General features: G+C 56.2%; 5 protein-coding genes across 5 annotated transcripts; 3 read left to right on the top strand and 2 right to left on the bottom strand.

Moving 5' to 3' along the window:
• Positions 1 to 634: 634 nt before the first annotated feature.
• Positions 635 to 3,494, top strand: BZA05DRAFT_477697 (P-loop containing nucleoside triphosphate hydrolase protein). Its single transcript, XM_051488320.1, has 5 exons — positions 635 to 1,531; positions 1,599 to 1,951; positions 2,008 to 2,638; positions 2,769 to 2,926; positions 2,980 to 3,494. Exons 1-5 carry the CDS (start codon positions 926 to 928, stop codon positions 3,104 to 3,106), a joined length of 1,875 nt encoding a protein of 624 aa, XP_051334862.1. The 5' UTR covers positions 635 to 925; the 3' UTR covers positions 3,107 to 3,494.
• Positions 3,495 to 4,205: 711 nt separating this feature from the next.
• BZA05DRAFT_412786 (dynamin family protein-like protein) lies at positions 4,206 to 7,455 on the top strand. Its single transcript, XM_051485132.1, has 6 exons — positions 4,206 to 4,451; positions 4,540 to 4,585; positions 4,677 to 4,990; positions 5,086 to 6,474; positions 6,535 to 6,775; positions 6,829 to 7,455. The coding sequence occupies exons 1-6, from the start codon at positions 4,272 to 4,274 to the stop codon at positions 7,176 to 7,178; spliced, it is 2,520 nt and encodes an 839-aa protein (XP_051334861.1). The 5' UTR covers positions 4,206 to 4,271; the 3' UTR covers positions 7,179 to 7,455.
• Positions 7,456 to 8,531: 1,076 nt separating this feature from the next.
• On the bottom strand, positions 8,532 to 10,980 carry BZA05DRAFT_477695 (SNF2 family N-terminal domain-containing protein; the record flags this gene model as incomplete). The annotated part of the gene is made up of 4 exons (XM_051488319.1): positions 8,532 to 8,618; positions 8,673 to 9,334; positions 9,470 to 10,352; positions 10,414 to 10,980. The coding sequence occupies 4 exons, from the start codon at positions 10,978 to 10,980 to the stop codon at positions 8,532 to 8,534; spliced, it is 2,199 nt and encodes a 732-aa protein (XP_051334860.1).
• Positions 10,981 to 11,908: 928 nt separating this feature from the next.
• Positions 11,909 to 14,795, bottom strand: BZA05DRAFT_412785 (tubulin-tyrosine ligase family-domain-containing protein). Its single transcript, XM_051485131.1, has 7 exons — positions 14,700 to 14,795; positions 14,310 to 14,650; positions 13,697 to 14,245; positions 13,560 to 13,625; positions 13,146 to 13,433; positions 12,349 to 13,090; positions 11,909 to 12,297 (listed from the first exon to the last, which is right to left on the bottom strand). The coding sequence occupies exons 1-7, from the start codon at positions 14,709 to 14,711 to the stop codon at positions 12,040 to 12,042; spliced, it is 2,256 nt and encodes a 751-aa protein (XP_051334859.1). The 5' UTR covers positions 14,712 to 14,795; the 3' UTR covers positions 11,909 to 12,039.
• A 1,971-nt stretch (positions 14,796 to 16,766) lies between these two features.
• BZA05DRAFT_412782 (uncharacterized protein) lies at positions 16,767 to 17,790 on the top strand. Its single transcript, XM_051485130.1, has one exon. It carries the CDS (start codon positions 16,906 to 16,908, stop codon positions 17,176 to 17,178), a length of 273 nt encoding a protein of 90 aa, XP_051334858.1. The 5' UTR covers positions 16,767 to 16,905; the 3' UTR covers positions 17,179 to 17,790.
• Positions 17,791 to 18,039: the final 249 nt, after the last annotated feature.

Below are 18,039 nucleotides of genomic sequence, written 5' to 3'. Positions count from 1 at the left end.
GCAGCTGTGCAGAGCACATAAGTACCCCTTTCATGGGGGTGACGTGCGCTGACCGCTGATCGAGTGGGGGTCTCTTTGTTCGTCAATGTGCCGCTTCGGTGCTTTCGGTACTTTGAAGAGATTCCGTGTTGAAGCCCGTTTGCACCTTCGGGTTTTGCGGGTTTTGCGGGCGGGCTGGTTACTGGTGCGGAGGCGCTTGTCGGGTGGTTGGGTTGTCGGGTTGTCGTTGGTGTTACGGTGGCGTGGGGCGTGTGGCTGAGGTGGCTCGGGGGTGGCGAGTGCAAGTAACGATAAGTCACAGTGTGGCTGCTACTTTGCGTGGATGGGCAGGATGGAGAGGATGGAGAAGCCACAGTGAAGAGGCTGCGCTCTGTGGCTGGGTGGACTAGGTGCGCCACTATGAGGCTTTTACTTGGCGATGCTGGGCAGGCTAGACTTGCCCGTTCGAGTGCACAGCATATCCACAAAAAATCCATACAGATCGCTCAAAACACGCTCTCGATGCATTTAAAGTATTATGTATTTCCATAGACTGCTCCTAGACCGTATATGTGAATTTTCATACAATTTGCGTTTGCGTTTCCTGGCTCGCGGGGTATGCACTGTTCACTCACCTCCAATCAACCCCGCCACACACAACGTTGTCAGCGCAAAAAAGAAATCCCAACAACCCTACTCCACTCCACTGCCTCCACCACCACATCTTTGACATCCTCCTCCGCCTCTACTCCTCACCTCCCATCCTACCCGCCACCACCACCTCCTCCCCCTCCCCCCACGATAGTCGATTCTCCCCCTCGACTCGTCGCTTCCATTGTCGTCAAAGATCTCTGTCGCTGCAGCTTACTTTACCCTGTAATCCTAATTGCCACGTCTCAGCAAATTCTTCCGTTCTTTTTTTCTCCCTAAAGAAACTCTTGCCAGAATGGTCTCCGCATCGAAGGCCAAGCGTGATGCCGAAAAGGCCGCAAAGGCTGCCGCAGAAGGCAAAGAATTGAAGCCCAAGAAGACCCTCGCCAGCAAGGCGAGCAGAGCCGCCAGCCAGGCCAACTCCAACAACACCTCAGCTGCGTCCTCGGTGAACGGCGACGACGAGGTCGACGCGAAGCTCCTGAAACTCAAGTTGCAGGAGGACGACGACGGAATCTCGGACCGTGTCACCACCGGAGTGTTGGCCTCGCTCGAGGCGTCCCGTGACGTCAAGATCACATCCGCGTCGCTTGTGTTCCACGGAAAGGTACTGTTCAACGACACCACCATCGAGATCAACTTTGGCCGTCGCTACGGATTGCTCGGAGAAAACGGATGCGGAAAGTCCACCCTGCTGAAGGCTCTCGCTGCGCGCGAGTTCCCCATCCCCGACCACGTCGATATCTATCTTTTGAACGAGCCCGCCGAGCCGACCGACTACTCGGCTCTCGAGTACGTCGTCAAGCAGGCCGAGCAGGAGCTCGCCCGTCTCGAGAAGCTGGCCGAGGACACCCTGGAGCACGATGGCCATGAGAGTCCTGAGCTTGACCACTTGTACGAGGTAACGGAACACATGATCTTATCCCTTCTCTTGACCGCTTGCGCTGACCTTGTTTTCCTTTCTCCAGCGTATCGACCAGATGGACCCGTCCACGTTCGCTACCCGTGCCTCGCTGATTCTCACTGGTCTGGGTTTCAACCCGGTCACCATCAAGAAGAAGACCAAGGACATGTCTGGAGGATGGCGTATGCGTGTGGCTCTTGCCAAGGCGCTTTTCGTGAGGCCTTCCCTTCTTCTTCTCGACGACCCTACCGCCCATTTGGATCTCGAGGCGTGTGTGTGGTTGGAAGAGTACATGAAGAAGTGGACCAACACCCTCGTCCTCGTCTCCCACTCTATGGATTTCTTGAACGGTGTCTGCACCACCATGATCGACATGCGCATGAAGACTCTCCTCTACTACGGTGGTAACTACGATTCGTACGTAGCTTCTATCACTCGCTGCTTCTTTTTTATTTCATGCTGACAAAAAACAGTTACCACAAGACCCGTGCCGAGCAGGAAGTCAACCAGATGAAGCAGTACGCTAAGCAGCAAGAGGAAATCGCCCACATCAAGAAGTTCATCGCGTCCGCCGGTACCTACGCCAATCTGGTCAGGCAGGCTAAGTCGCGCCAGAAGATTCTGGACAAGATGGAGGCCGATGGTTTGATCCAGAAGGTTGCCGAGGACCGCGTCTTCGCTTTCCGCTTCGCCGACGTCGAGAAGCTTCCGCCTCCCGTCCTGTCGTTCGACCAGGTCACCTTCTCCTACTCTGGCACGAAGTCCGATAACCTCTACGAGAACCTCGACTTGGGTGTCGACATGGACTCCCGTGTCGCTCTCGTTGGGCCCAACGGTGTTGGCAAGTCTACTCTGCTCAGGATCATGACCGGAAAGCTGTCGCCCACAGGTGGTAATGTCAGTCGCCACACTCACTTGAAGCTTGGTGTCTACTCCCAGCACTCTGCCGAGCAGCTCGACCTCACCAAGTCGGCTCTCGACTTCGTCAGGGACAAGTACTCCGACCGCTCCCAGGATTACCAGTACTGGAGACAGCAGCTCGGAAAGTTCGGTCTGTCCGGAGATTCGCAGACTGCCTTGATTGGAACTCTGTCTGAGGGACAGGTATGATATCCCCCCTTGTTATGTGACGTGTCTTGCGGGATGGAGCAGCTTTCATCCCGTTTTTTCATTCTTTGTTTTCCCTTCGCTGGTCGATGCATGCACCCACGGATGCTGATACCCGTTATTACAGAAATCGAGAATCGTGTTTGCTCTCCTCGCCATTGAGAGCCCCAACATGCTGTTGCTCGACGAGCCTACCAACGGTCTGGATATTCCCACCATCGACTCGTTGGCCGATGCCATCAATGCGTTTTCCGGTGGAGTTGTCGTCGTGTCCCACGACTTCAGGTACTTACCCTTCCCCGTGCTTTACTTTTTTCACGTGCTGATGAACATCGCAGACTGCTCGACAAGATCGCCAAGGACATCCTCGTGTGCGAAAACCGAACCGTACGCAGGTGGCCCGGCAGCATCGGCGAGTACAAGGCGCATCTGCGGAAGAAGATGTTGGCCGCCGGAAACGTGTAAAAGTTTTTTCTCGATTTTCTTTTTTAAACACATTCTTCTGTTATGGAACGCCTTTGTTGTATGCGTCCGGCTGATTTCATTTACCTTTTTCTGTTTTCCTTTTCATTTTCTTTGTTCTTGCGGGCTTGTTCTTTTGGGGCTTTTCACTGGAGGGGGATGGCTGGGCTGGTTCGGATTGGGCTGGGCTGGGGTTGGGTAAACAAAAAACAGTAAGACGCTGATAGACACGAATTTCCTTGTGTGGGTGCGGGTCGGACTACCTAGAATGAGAGATATGGTGCTTTGTTCCGCAATACTCGTCAAGAATACAGAAAAATAATGGCGGGTCTTCCCCCCTGGTGCTGATGTGCGAGGTACTCAATGGCCACTTTAGATTTCTTACGACCGTCGGCAACGGCCAATAATGCAACGGCCGCAGTAACGGTCATTGGACAATTCCAAGTGCTTTGAACAGCGAATTCTGCCGTAGCGGGGGCGGTGCTGTCGGGAGTGGGGTGGGGTGGTTTGCTTCGACTGCGGGCCAGTGATTCCTGCTTTCCCGGCAGCAAGTAACGCTCAGTGTCAGTGGCGTTATGTGCTGTTATCGACTGATTGCGTGGATTGCGTGGATCGCTCCGTCCGCGGCCGTCACGACAGCTCACTCACTGCGCAGACGATCCCGTGGTCTCTCTCGCGGCGGGGATTCAGCGAGAGCTTTGAGATGGGCCCGTACCTTCGCCGCAGCTCCGGCGTTGCCCATTGGCCAAACACCACTATACACCTATATCATATCACTCGTGCAAGTGTGTGTTGTCCTCTCGCCCATCTCATGTATCCTGCGCGGCGGCTAGATCCTGCCTATAGTAACATGTACCTACGCCCTTACCGCCCTGCAGCAGCCAGAAGTGCGTGGACACGTCGCCCGCCCCCGCAGCGCCCGCAGGGCCCGAAACCCCTACCTCTGCAACCCCGCTCGCTCGCAAGTTCGAGCTACCCCGCCGCGGCCGTCGTGGGGTGTCGTCAGACGCTGGCAGCAGCAGTAGCAATAGCAGCAAATAGTGCTGTGCGAGCTATATCTACCCCGTCCGCCAGCGGATTCTCTCCCACCTCCCGACGTTATCTCCACTCACCCCGTCCCCCCCACCACCACCACCACCACCCCCACCGCCACCAAGACTTACACACTATGGCGGACTCCTTCTCAGATACGAATAGTCTTGTCGCGATCGATGCGCCCACGCCCGCCGGGACGCCGCCGCCGTCGCCTGGGAGAGATCGGGAGAGAGACAGGAAGACGGTTGTTACGAGAACACTGAATAGTCTGCAGAGTGAGGAGCAGCTGAAGCTGCTTAATGAGATCGATAAAGTGAGCGCAATCGGGGTGGAAGCGGCGGGATGGGAGGGGAAGGGACAAACAAATGGGGAATGGGAGACTGATACACGGTGATTGACAGCTGAGGAGCCATGGCGTCAACGATTTCGTCTCGCTGCCGCAATTGGGTATGACAAACCCCGCCCCCCGCCCCACCCCGGCAAGGGAGAGAGTGATATTTCATGGATAGCTGACCGTTTGCCCTGTTCGGTTCCCCAGTCGTATGCGGCGACCAATCCTCCGGCAAATCCTCTGTCCTCGAAGCGATCACGGAGATCCCCTTTCCACGACGGGACAACCTCTGCACACGTTTCGCGACACAGATCATGCTCCGGCGGTCGCCTACCACGCACGCCCGCGTAAAGATCATCCCCGACAGCGGGCGCAACTCCGCCGACCGCGCAAAGCTCGAGGCCTTCACCGGCGAAATCAAGAAGCTCGAGGAGCTGCCAGATCTCGTCGAGGATGCCAAGGCTGTCATGGGCATCGATGATGGCGAGGGCGCGTTCTGTAAGGATACGCTTAGTATTGAGGTGCGTGCGTGAGAGAGAGAGTGAGAGGGGGAGAATGTGGCGGGGGGGTTTTGGAGGCGGGGGAATGTGCGGCGCTGACGGGAATGGAATGGTAGATCTCCGGACCCGACAAGCCGGTGCTCACGATCGTCGACCTCCCCGGTCTGATCCACATGGGCAACAAGAACGACGTCGAGATCGTGTCTGACCTCGTGCACCGGTACATGACCGACCAGCGGACCATCATCCTCGCGGTCGTCACGGCCAAGAACGACTACGCAAATCAGATCGTGCTAAAGCGGGCGAAGGAGGCGGACCCCGAAGGATCCCGCACGCTCGGGATAATCACGAAGCCGGACACGCTCTCCGCCGGGAGCGCGAGCGAGTCGGATTTCGTCAATCTGGCAAAGAACAAGGATATCTTCTTCAAGCTTGGGTGGCACGTCCTGCGCAACCGCAACTACGAGGAGCGCGATTGTAGCTTCGAGGAGCGCCACCGGCTGGAGCGCGAGTTCTTCTCGCGCGGTGCGTGGCGCGGCGTCGATAACGGCATCGAGTCGCTGCGCTCGCGCCTCAGCGTCCTGCTGCTGAACCACATCAAGCGCGAGCTGCCGCGCGTGCACCAGGAGATCGTGGCGGCGCTGCGGGAGTGCGAGGCGGAGCTCGAGCTGCTGGGGACACGACGGACGACGCCCGAGGAGCAGCGCATGGTGCTGCTGCGCGCGAGCGAGGTCTTTGGCGGCCTGTGCAAGTCCGCCGTCGAGGGCACGTACGAACACATGTTCTTTGGGCTGACGCAGGAGCACGAGGGCTCGCAGAAGCGGCTGCGCGCGCAGGTGCAGGCGCTCGGCGCGGACTTTGCGAAGAAGATGCGGCTCAAGGGCCACACGAGGCAGATCGTCGAGCATGAGGAGGATATCACCAGCCAGAACGGGTATCCGCAGGCGATCACGAGGGCGCAGGCGATGGAGTGGGTGCGCCCGCTGCTGCTGGGCGGGAGGGGGAGGGAGTTGCCCGGAACGTTCAATCCGTTGCTGATCAGTGAGCTGTTCTGGGAGCAGTCAAAGGGCTGGGAGGCGATTACACGGAGACATCTGAAGAAGGTGTACCGCAAGCTCAACGGGTTCCTGCGGTTGGCGCTGGTCGGCGTCGCCCCGCCCGACGTCATCGAGGGGTTGTTCGCGAACCACATCGACCAGGAGATGGCCGAGCGCTTCCAGCGGGCGAACAAGGAGCTCGAGGGATTGCTCAACGACAGGAGGCGACACGCGATAACGTACAATCACTACTACACCGAGAACGTGCAGAAGATCCGCGACCGCCGGCTGAAGGAGCAGTACGAGGCCGTCATCGAGGCGGCCCTGCAGCAGCAGAACAAGTCTTCGAACTCGGGCGCCGCGTTGACGAAGGCGCAGTTGATGCAGGCCATCTCGACACCGACCGAGGCGAGTATGGAGGACTATGCGTGTCAGGAGGCGTTGGATTCCATGCTCGCATTCTACAAGGTAGCCCCCCGCCCGCCCCCCGCTCCTCCCCCTCACTCGGAATACCACTGACATTCCCAGGTGGCATACAAAACCTTCGTCGACAACGTCGCCACGATCGTGGTCGAGCGCCGGCTCGTCGGCGATCTGTGGGAGATCTTCTCACCCCTCAGCGTCGTGCGTATGTCATACGAGACGATCGCCGCCGTCTGCGAGGAAGCCCCCGAAGACCAGAAGCGCCGCGACCGGCTCGAGAACAAGCGGATCAGCCTCGCCGGCGGCCTCGAGGTGACCGGGCGCGCGCTGCGCGGCGTCAAATGCGGTACTTACCCCCCCGTCCACTGATGTCGAAGCGTGACTAACCCCCAACCCTAGACCGCTCCACGCTCCACCACGACTCGGACGACTCGGACGACTCTGACGCGGAGGACCCAGCGGATGCGGGCGACGACTCCGACGAGGAGGGCGAGGAGTGCTACGAGGAGGACGAGGAGTCGTCGTCGATCAACAGCCGCAAGGCGGCGGCGACGACCATCACCACCAGCGGGTACTCGTGGTCGCCGCTCAGCACTGTCCCCGCGCAGGAAATTGCCAAGCCCGAGGTGAACCCGTTTAATCGCGCGTTCCCCGTCGAGAGCACGGCTAGCTCGCCCGGTGGTTCCTTCTTCGGGAACCCCATGCAGGCCGCCTATTCTTTCAGTCCGCGTATGTGGCTCCGTGTCTAAGGGTGTAATGGTGTGGTGTGGTGTGGTGCGCGTGATGCTGATGTATTGTGGGTGTAATAGTACCGTACAGGAAGAAGACGAAGTAGGATAGAATAGACGTAGGATAGTGGGGTGTGTAGTTACGGTTTCTGGGTATTGGGTTACGGGTGTCGATTTAAAGGCGTTTGCGTGGGTTTTGCGGTTTTGCGGTTTTGCTGGGCTTTGAATTGGATTGGATTGGAATGGAATACACGTACGTACAGTTTTGCTGGGATCCGGATCGTACATATCGGAACTTTTTGATCGTGCCGTGAACGTGAATGTGAACTTGGAGATGTTTTCCGTACGCTACAGTTGGGTCCTTGAGCCACCTAGCTACGAGAGGAAGCGTGATACCACCGTTTTCGCTAGCCGTAACTACAGCCGTCAATTGTGCCACGCCGATATTAGAGTACCGTGTTTGTTCCCGGTTCAAGGCGGAAATGGCATTCAATCCATGCAGTCCAAACAGTCAATGTAGTAGGTAAACTAACAGTATGCCGATGCGCACACGGGATATTTTCGAGGAATTCTCAACTCCCCCTGGAATCAGTCAACCTCGCCCGCGACCAGTATGCCTCTGCCCTGTTTACAGCTGTTCTATGAGAAAAATCATTGGGATTCTGCAAATACTTGTGTGGATGAGCGAGTGGATGATCGAGCCTTTCCCGCATATGTAGTTGTCTGTTCCGTGGTCACGCGATGTCACTCGGTGGGTTAAGAATTGCCACCGATATTTCTTACTTCACAGACAAGCGCGGCCAGGGTAGGCAGGAAAGGAGTTCGTTGGTTCGCCATAGTCTAGATAGGCGGCATGCGAAATAAAAACAGGAAGATCTCTCTCTTTCACATACAAGCGGATCCCAGAGACCGCTGGGGAAGATGTAACAATTAAGGTGGGCGACTGGGAGCCCACGGAGCGGGAATAAAAGGAGGCAGAGCTGAGGTCGAGGAGCCGGGGTCACCTCCGCTGATCCTTGCCACGCCCGCTTTTCATGGCATCTCGTGTGGAAAAATTAGGGAAAGAGGCGGAGGACTAGCAGAGAGCGGGTATTGTCTTTTCCTGCATAGTGTTATTGCCCGTTCGGATCTTTGAGACCGGAGTACTTTGCGTCTCTGCGCTTGTATTCGCAGCCGAAGCTACTTGCTAAAGTCCTCCACAGGTCGTAAGTACCTACCCCAGGTTGTACTTAGGACACCGCATCACTGTGAATCACTCGCACTGCGACGCCTTTTCGCTCACATCGGTGGTTTTGCACTCCACGCTCCTATGGAAACAGAAGGGAAGGTAGATAATAATTAGGAGATATCATCCATCGATTCTGACGGAGAGACCTATGATATAAACAATTGTTGTAACGGCGTGTCTCCTTCATACGGAACCAATTCCAGACGTCCTTGTTTATTCTGCTCTATCTTTCCCTATAATGATGTCAGCTAGGAACAGGTGGTGATGGCGATCGACCATAAACTCACAAGCAAACTTAGCAACTCCTCCTCGGTCAAATGCCCCGATTCTAGCGCGGCGATCGTCCCCTCATCCTTCCCAGTTTCGTCGAGCGCAGTGACGGCCAGTGCCAGCTTGCTCCGCTGCAGGCCGAGCATGCGCATCTCAGTACTTCTCTCCGTGACGAAGCGGCGTATCTCGACCCTCTTTTTCTGCCCCATCCGGTGCACGCGATCGAACGCCTGCAGCTCGACTCCCGGATTCCACCACAGGTCCAAGCAGATGACCCTGTTCGCGAACGTGAGATTCAGGCCGAGACTGCCAGTCATCAGCGAAACCAGCAGTATCTGGTCGTGGTCGCGGAACGCGCTCAGTGCCTCCTCCCGCTCGGCCATGCTCATGCGGCCCTGGTACCGCTGGCACGTCCACCCCTCGTTGCGCACGATGTACTCGACGATGTCGAGCATCTTGGTGAAGAGCGAAAAGATCACAATCTTGTCGTTTGGATATCTCCTCTTCCACTTCTCGAGTTGTTCCAGCAGCGCGAGCGTCTTGGAGCTGTGCACGAATACGGTCGGGTCGTTGCGCTCGACGAACCGGATTCGGCCGTTTTGCGAAGATCGTGCTCGGGCTGGGTACCGTAGATGCTTCAGGTAATCGATCATGTCGATGGGCTTGCCATTGGTAATCACTTGCAGTGTGACGCTGAAAGTTAGCAATATGTTTCCTAGCGACAGGACACTTCCGTGGCTTTGACGCGCACTCAGGCTCAATGGGGACTCGATTGGTAACCAAGCATTCCCTCATGAATGGGAAATGGACTTACGGGTGAGATACGGGTGATTACAGACCTGCCGCAGTCTCAGGATCATCGCCAAAACACCCACCACATTCGCCTTGACAGATCCATCGAGGACAAACTTGTTCACCGCGGCGAGCCCTGCGGCTACAAAAAGGGTATATGCCCGTTGTTGGTACGGCAACAGTCGTATCTTCAGCATGACGACGCGCTTCTCCGGCAGTGTGATCAGCTTGTCCCCCAAGAGCGTATCGTTCTTTGTGCGGCGCAGCACAAACCCCTTCAGGATCTGACTGACATTCATCGCCTTCCCAATATCGTCATGCTCGAATGCAGGCCCCATCAACGTCCTCCAATCCTTCACAGCTCCATACAGCGGATGCCGCAGGAACCGGATCACTGGGAAAATATCCTCGAGTCGGTTCTGGATCGGCGTACCGGACAGCGCCCATGTGTTTACCGCCTCGAGGGCCTGGCAGGCCAGCGATATTTGTCCCTGCGGGTTCTTGACGAGCTGGCTTTCGTCCAGGACCACGCGCCAGAATATGATGCGATGCAGGATACCGCGCTGCGACCACCACCGGCGCTCCTCGCGCGGGGTCATGCCGGGATTGAGTCTGCACTCGAGCTGGTGAGGGAAGCTGTGTAGGACCGCTTGGTATGTGCATAGGACGACGTCGTAGCGGTGAAATGCTTCCACAGTCTTAAGCTTGTGGTTGCCGTGATGGATGTGGACTCGAAGCAAGTCTGCCTCGCAGTGCAGCTGGATCTCGGTCTTCCATTGTGCCAGCACCGCGAGTGGTGCGACGATGAGTGTGACTCTGGGCACCATACGATCACGCCGTCTTCCTCGCGGCGCTGCCGACGGGTCAGGTAAGTTCCTACAGATCGTCGCGATAGCCTGCATGGTCTTTCACGACGCCGCCGCTGTCGTCAGCCTCCAAAACGCACCCACGCCGGGGAAAACGAACCTTCCCCATCCCCATGCCATCCGCCAGCAATCCGCCCCTCGGAAGCGTCTGGCCCATCTCACGGTCGATCATCCACCTGACGCCCAGAACCTGGTGATTCAGCAACGGCGTTTTCATCCCCGGCACGACCCACTCCGCGCCCTGCTCGTCCGCCGTCACCCTGTGCAGGCCGAGCACCTCAGCGGCCTGATCGATCCTCTGGCGATCGGTCAGTGTGTGACCCCGGCCGCAGTCGGGGCAGCACTGGATGTCTCCATCGTCATCGTCGTCGGCGGCGGGACGCCGGCACACCGCCGTGTCCCTGTCCTCTGCGCGCCGCTGCTTCGTGTACCGGTCCTGCCACCTCATGGTAGTAAACGCGTTCGGACGCTCGAGGTGCAGCCGTCTCTGCTGGAACACGTACTCTGGCATCTGCGTGAGATCGTAGTCAGGCACAGTGTGGCCCGCATAGATACATCTGTTGTCCGAGTCGTCGCTGCCATACATCTCGTCGTCGCTGTCGTCGCCGACTTCGCCATTGCCAGGTCGGTAGTTGGTCAGTGCTCTGTTATTTACAAAGTTGGCCATTGTTACGAGCTAGGTAGGTAGGTATCGTCGGCTGGCTGGTGTTGGATGTCGAGCGGCTGTTCTGATACAATACAGCACAAGTAGAATCGCTTCTGGCGACGGGCGAGGTGCATTTATGTAGTTGGACGGGTGGGGAAATCCCGTCCATGAGCGTCAAGCATCCTTTCTTTCCTTGACCTTCGTTGCTCGTTGCTCATGGGATGTGGTACAAACTGCCCGAGGCCGGGCCGGGCCGATACGACTCGAAAAAAAGGGCTTCCGAAAGTTGGCATCAAACACGGCCGCTCCCGTCTAGTGCTCTCTGTAAATACTCTCTGAAGAATAACTTCCATCCTGCTCTACGGTACTTCAATGGGCACAACGGGGGTCCGAGTCGGACGCCTATGGAACAGATTGCGCAAGAATTGCTTTCGGAAAAGCAACCACGGAATTCGACACCCAATGAATGGAAGGAGTCTACTCCGAGCCGGATGATACCACCACGCTCGAAAGTACATATGGAATAGGTAGCCACACCTCTCCATACTGAGCCGAAAGAAGTATCTTCACCACCGCTCACTCGAATATAAATATCGGGGCGCCGGTATCCTCCCTAGAAAATCCCTGGAAACTCCCAAAATCACCCTCCTCTTCCCGGTATATCTCCATCGACAATCACCACCACATTAATTCGGAATGTGGATGTGTGGTTGGGAAATTCCCCACCCTAGTCAAAAACCTGCTTGTTACCAGCTCACGCAGTTTGTGCTGTAGAACAGAACCGTCACATCTTCGACATCGTCCGTTGCGGGGGCTACGGGAATCAATCAATGGAAGCGTCAAGTACACTTACGCACACTCCCTCGTTTGCGATCCCACCGTGATATGTCGTAGAGTCAAAAAAGAAGGGACTTGAATCCGCGCCACACTACGCCACGTAATGTACTGGGTGCGCTTCACTTCCTCAGGAGCCGAGGATTCTTGTTTTCATCAAGTATCTAATAGAACTCAGTTGCCTCCACTGATATGTACCCCCCTGACATCGATTGCTCCACCCACGCGCATATCCCACTTCCAGAGTTAAAAGCTTCCGAGACCGATATCCAGCACCTTCACCATCCCGCTTCCCTCCTTCTCCACTTCCTGCTCCGCAGTCACACCAAAGAACGGCGCAACAGCAATCTTCACCGTCTCCTCCAGTAGCCCCTCAATAACCGCGCCGAGATCGTCGCCGGTCTGCTTGAAGTCAGGATATGAGTTGACCTCCAGCAGTGACACGCTCATGTCCGCAGCGACTACAAAGTCGACTCCAAAGATCTCAAAGGCGTTTGGGAGGGTCTATTTCCGTTAGTCTGGTAGGATGAAGGGAGGGTTGGGGGGGAGCGGTACCTGGAAATGGACTCTCTGTCCTCTCGCCGCGCCCTCAAATGTCTCCGCCACCGTTTTACAGATCTTCTCCCATATGTCGGTGGCGTCTTTCTCGGCAAGCTCCTTCAGCTCCCAGAAAGTCCTTACACTGCCCTCCCTCTCGCCGCTCTGCAAGCACGTATTCGTCAGATGCGCCGCCAGATCCTCGGCGCTCTCCCACGGCGGCGAATACTCCTTCGCGGCGAACAGCGCCAACATTGGTTTGTAGACAAACACGCGCAGGCCGCCGACGGCGAGGACGTACGTCCTGATGTGGAACTTGCGATTATCGATGAGCAGCGGCGGGTGCACATATTTCTGCGCAACAAAGTGTCGCAGCTGGCTGGTGACCACCGACGTGTCGCCCTCCCGCTCCTCCTGCTCCTCATCGTCTTCTTCGTCGTCGGAGTCTTCATCGAAGCTCTCGAATATCTCGGTCAGCTCCTCCGTCGTGCTGAAGAGCCGTATCCCCTGCCCCCGGTCGGACATCCCCGGCTTCAGGATCCACCATTCGCGCTCCGAGGCGGGTTTGTCGTCCGCTTCGTTGCGGGAGAGGGAGTCAGCTACTTCGTACGCTTCCATTAGTGCTTCGTCCAAGAACTCGGCGAAGTCCAGTTCGAAGTCGCAGGTGAGTGGGAAAGTGGAGCTCAGGATTGAGCTGGGGTTTTTGGCGACGTGATGCCGCACTGTGAGCGCGAGGTGGTGTTTGCGGATCAGGGCTTTGCTGGTTATCGTGAGGATGGCGGATGAAAGAATTCGGGGGAGGGGAGTGGGATTACCGGATGATATAGGAGCAGCACAACATGCTTTCTGGCTTCTCCATGAGCTGCTCGAAGGGTATCTTCTCGTATGCAGACCAATTCACTACCTTTGCGTCTTTGGGTAGTTCCGAGGCATCCGTTACGGTACTGATGGAGGGAATGTGTTTCCGTAGTGCGGCGAGGATCTTGGGCTCTACATAAGCGTCTTCGTAGTCAACGAGAGCACATACGTTTGGGCCGTGCTCCGTAAGACTGAGTTTCTCGGTGCTAGCTTCCAATGTAGTAGATTCATCTTTCCCGTTGCCACTACGAGAATGAAAATCATACAAGTCAATCACAGAGAGAAAAAGGAAAGAATACGAGAAAAGACGAGAAAGTGAGTCGCTTGAACAGAGATTAATGCTGACGATTCCCCTTCTAAGCCGCACTTACAGGTGTAACTCAGTGCCGATGAGATCCTCACCGCCGTGCATGAAGTTCGCCTTGAGAGGTGTAATGCTATTCTCGCACGCCCGTCAGATTCGGCACCGTCATGACAGGCAACAAAGGAGTATGATGAGCGATAGTACCTGATGTGTCCCTTGGCTACCGCCCATCCGTCGTTTCCAGGCTCCGAGGTCTCGACGGAGGCGTACACGTCATGGAACCGTGGTGCCCACTTGAACTTCTGGTGTCTAAGCCCGGTCTTCGGCTTCGTCTCTGCGGACAGTGCGTCGACCTCTTTGCCCTGCTCGCCCTTCTCTCGGATCATCGCCTCGCTCTCCTCGGGTGACAACTCATCTTCCGCGTCCACCGGCTCGAAAGAACTGCCAGACGCCCAGTAGTTCTGCAACATGTGCGTGTAGAGTATCTTTGTAGCAGGGCTTTCGATGCCCTCCAGCAGTGGGACGTTGACAGAGTAGAGGTCCACACCCTCCTTCCAGTTCTCGTGGAGGTATTTGACCACCTTGACCGCGGCGACCGACGCACCCTTGATGATCACCGGGTCGTGATTGCGATTGAAGAACGCGTACGACAGGGCGATGGCGCGCTTTCCGCAGACCGCAGCCTCCATCGCACCACCGACGGTTCCGGAAGACAGAGCAAAAAGCGCCGTCGAATTCCGTCCGTAGTTGGGCCTGCACCGCGTTCCCGTCAACATCCTCTCCTCGTTCCCCACATCCCCGGCACACTCGCACTCACCCGCTGACAACCAGATCGATCGGTCCCTTCTCCTTGAAGTAGTGGTGGATTCCGATCTGAGCACAGCTCGCCGGGGTGCCATCGACAAGGATCCACTCCTCGCCGTCGTCTCCCTCGGAGCGCGGACGATCATGCGTCGTTCCGTCGTCCGTGTGGAGCGTTCCTGGTCTGAAGTACGTCGGCGTCACGGTCTTACCAACGAGGTGAGCCTTGCCGATCCAGCTGCGCTGGGTGTGGGGAAGGACGACAGAGACGGTAGCGCCGATCACCTGGAGTTCGCTAATGAACGAGTGGACGTATGGGGAGGAGACTTGAGAGGGCGGGCCATCGTCGTTCACAATCTGGATTGGGTGAGTGGAAACAGGAGAATTGGGGGGATGGGGTGCGTACGAGGACGTGCATCTTAGAGGCGAATGGGGGGTGAGCAGTGTTGCAGGCTGGTGAAGTGACGGTGGGGAGCCCTCGGGTCGAGAGTTCGCAGTGGTGGGTGCCTGGAAGTTGAGAGCTACTTATCGAGATTACCCCACATTTCTCAGCCCTGGTCTTTGTGGCGCAGTGTGGCGCACTGTGAGTGGCGAGTGTTTCTTGTTAGTGATTCACTGTGAAGTAACCAACGAAAGGTCGATTCAAATCACAGGAATGTGAGTTCACAGAAGAAGAAGAAGAAGAAGAAGAAGAAGAAGAAGAAGAAGAAGAAGAAGGGATTCATTCAGCAATTGATGGGAGAGAAGAAATGAAGTGCAAAGAGGAGCTTCCGCCTAGATATTCTTCATCCGTCAGGTCCCCAAGAGATATCCACAGCGCTCAATGAGGGGTAGCTGTCATGGACTCTCGACTGGACGAGCATTCTCGCTTCGTGGTCTGTGAATCTATGCTACTCCATCTAGATACTACATACTTCTATCTAGGAATCTAGCGACGGACTGAAGCATGAACGATGCCAAGTATCGAGTGATATGTACATGATTCCATTGATGTGAGTAATATTATACCGATCTCCGGACTGCACCGTTGGGCCCAGTAGTAGCCATCTATCCAATCGACCTCTTCCCGGCCCTGATGACTTGTGTTTTCGTTGTGAAAACTCATTGTTGTTCAGCATCATCAGCCGGCGCCTGTGGATGCGCGGGAGGGAACCGATATAGTAACGCCACCTAGTACTCGCGCCTGAATAGATACTAAGAAGGCTAACGCGTTGCCACATGTTTGTGAAGATTGATTCACACACATGGTGTTGTCTACCACCACGTGCTATGAGAGGAGCGATGTATAGGCTAGATGGATGAGATAAGATAGAAGGAGTGGCTAGCCGGATCGGGTGGCCCTGAACGTCGGAGAGAGTGAGGGTCCTCAAAGTTGTATGTAGCAGTAGAGGTGAGCCATATTCAAACTTTAGTAGAACCTCAACTGCTCCTTCATTCTTCACCTTCGCCGTTCCCTTCCCGGGCTACGTCACAACCCTCCGGAAAAAAAACCCTATCATAAGTCTCCCTCTCCTCCTCGCACCTCAACTAACGGCCTCACACCTAGGTACCATCCCACCACTGGCGACGAAGCCGGCCAGACTGAGAATTTCACCATCAGCGGCGAAGGCTGCGCTGACGGTCTGGAGACTGGGACACGCCGGTGCCGGATCCTGCAGTGGGTCGCTGCCGGCCGTTCCAGTGGCTCGGAGTCAAACGACGCTAAATAGCCGAGGAGCTACTCTCACGGATAGCGCGGGGAGGGAGTAACTTGCGACAAACCTTCAACCTAGCGCCCGCGGAATATCGAACATCACTGGAGTCGCCGTGCCAAAGACTCGAAAGGTGGATCATGGTCACGTGATAATCTTCAGCCAACTGCTTGCATCGCACTTGTGCAATACCGCATGGTCTTTGGGATTCCCCAGCATCCTCAAGCACCCCCCAACCACGGAAGACTGGCGAAGGCCGGGCAGACCGCGGCGAGTGAGGCGTGGAGTCACTGCGGTAACGTCGTCGCGTCTGCATGCGTATTGCGGCACGACAATCTCGCCGATACGGCACCTAGGTAGTTGACGGTTCGGCTCACACTTGCTCCGTTAGCTGGCCGCATTGATGGTGAGACCGGCTCTGGCGTACCTACCAGTACTGCGGAGATCACGCCGCGCGCAGCGCGCTGTATGTACATACATACATACGGTGATATCTAGCGAAGGCGGATTCGAGACTTGCTGCCACTATTCATACAGCCACGAACGAGTCCTGAGGACTCAGCCGCTGCGTTGTCCCTTGCAGTTGCAGTTGCAGACTTGCAGTTGTTCAACTACCGTATCTAGCGCATTCCCCAGCGTCCAGCGAGCCGGGGACCGCAGTTACCGGTACATATTACCCGGGGAATAACTGCCAGGTATGTAGGTGGTCAACCGTCAACAACGTCCGATATCTAGATATCTAGAGAATTTATGCTTATTTATGAATAGTACTTGCCCAGGACCGGGTTGCTCGATCCACTTATCCATTTATCCACTCCCTGGGATGTATGGGATGTATGGATTTACTCCATACACTGGGGTACGGCGATACTGGACGGGCCTAGGCGGGTGACTGGGGTATAAATATTCCAGAGATGAATCATGACATGCTCGGTGTCGCTGTTGGTGTTAACTGTACGAGCTGAACATGTTTCCACGTCCCAGACAAAATCTGCTGCATTCCGCATTGTTGCACCAACACCGAAACCGACACCGACACCGATGTCTCGAACGCTGGCAGTTGGAAGAACAGAGCGTACGAGTTCGCGTGTACCCCCTCTGAGCGCGAGGGATCACTTCCGTAGGTACCCTCATACCCCCATACCCTCAGGTATGAAGTTTGAAGCGAGAGCTGCCAGCAGGAGAGCTGCCTAGTGCCCAGTGCCCAGCTCCCACTGACATTCCCACCCTCCCAATTCTACAGCTATATCTACCTGTATCCACCTTTATCTACTACCTCACACCCCTTCAGCATGTCTCCTGCACCCCAGCGACTCCATCCCGCCTCCGCACGCCTGATCAACGCCATATTCACAGTAACCGAGCCTCTTGACTCTACCCCCCGAGTCTTGACACCGGGGTGCGCTCTCACTCACTCACTCACCAAATCACTCGGCCAGAGTCCACCTAGACCTCGACCTCCACCACCACCTCCGTCATCAGGCTTTATATTACCATTATCTAGAACCTAGATAGGTCGTATACAATCAATGAGTAAACAAAACAAAACCCGTCATCAGGGCTCCACCCAGTGCCCACTGCCTGCTCTAACACGGTCCAGCCGGTCTCGGTCGTGCCGAGAATCGTTACCAAGGGAAAATACACCGTGTAACAGAATATGACCTGGCAAGGCGGGGATGTGGTGATCTAATGTCGTGATTGTTGGTATGGGTGTAATCCATGAAAACGAGAGAGGGAGGGTGGGCTAGGTGGGTGGGTGTTGGGGCGGCGGGGCTGACGGTGGTGAGGAGTGTGGTAAGGATTCAGGAGAGCGGGGCGGTGAGCTGGCTGCTGCTGCTGCTGGGACTCTGGGAGGGACGATGTGGGACAGTGGGACAGTGTTGCCAGCGGTTTACTCATAGAGTTGGGCACCGCAGTGGTTGGATGTCTCGGAAGAGCGGATGTGGTGGCGCATTGTTGCGGTGGTGTGTACTGAACCTGTGGCCAGCCGTGACCAGTGGCGTTGAAACTGCTCATGCCCGTGATAGTCTGGCTGGGCTGGTTTAATGACTGGCT

This window comes from Tricharina praecox (genome assembly GCF_024521635.1).
Source record: "Tricharina praecox strain CBS 144465 chromosome Unknown BZA05scaffold_45, whole genome shotgun sequence".
NCBI classification, from domain to species: domain Eukaryota; kingdom Fungi; phylum Ascomycota; class Pezizomycetes; order Pezizales; family Pyronemataceae; genus Tricharina; species Tricharina praecox.
The sequence above is the reverse complement of the archived record's forward strand: the minus strand, read 5'-3'. Positions and strand labels throughout refer to the sequence as shown.

Coding starts and splice junctions, on each gene's coding strand:
- BZA05DRAFT_477697 (XM_051488320.1), top strand. CDS start 926: ATGGTCTCCGCATCGAAGGCCAAGCGTGATGCCGAAAAGGCCGCAAAG. Junction 1,532..1,598: donor AGCTTGACCACTTGTACGAG/GTAACGGAACAC, acceptor TCCTTTCTCCAG/CGTATCGACCAGATGGACCC. Junction 1,952..2,007: donor TACGGTGGTAACTACGATTC/GTACGTAGCTTC, acceptor GACAAAAAACAG/TTACCACAAGACCCGTGCCG.
- BZA05DRAFT_412786 (XM_051485132.1), top strand. CDS start 4,272: ATGGCGGACTCCTTCTCAGATACGAATAGTCTTGTCGCGATCGATGCG. Junction 4,991..5,085: donor AGGATACGCTTAGTATTGAG/GTGCGTGCGTGA, acceptor ATGGAATGGTAG/ATCTCCGGACCCGACAAGCC. Junction 6,776..6,828: donor GCTGCGCGGCGTCAAATGCG/GTACTTACCCCC, acceptor CCCCAACCCTAG/ACCGCTCCACGCTCCACCAC.
- BZA05DRAFT_412785 (XM_051485131.1), bottom strand. Junction 13,434..13,559: donor ATCGGCACTGAGTTACACCT/GTAAGTGCGGCT, acceptor TCATTCTCGTAG/TGGCAACGGGAAAGATGAAT. Junction 13,091..13,145: donor TGCTGCTCCTATATCATCCG/GTAATCCCACTC, acceptor CACGATAACCAG/CAAAGCCCTGATCCGCAAAC.
- BZA05DRAFT_412782 (XM_051485130.1), top strand. CDS start 16,906: ATGACATGCTCGGTGTCGCTGTTGGTGTTAACTGTACGAGCTGAACAT.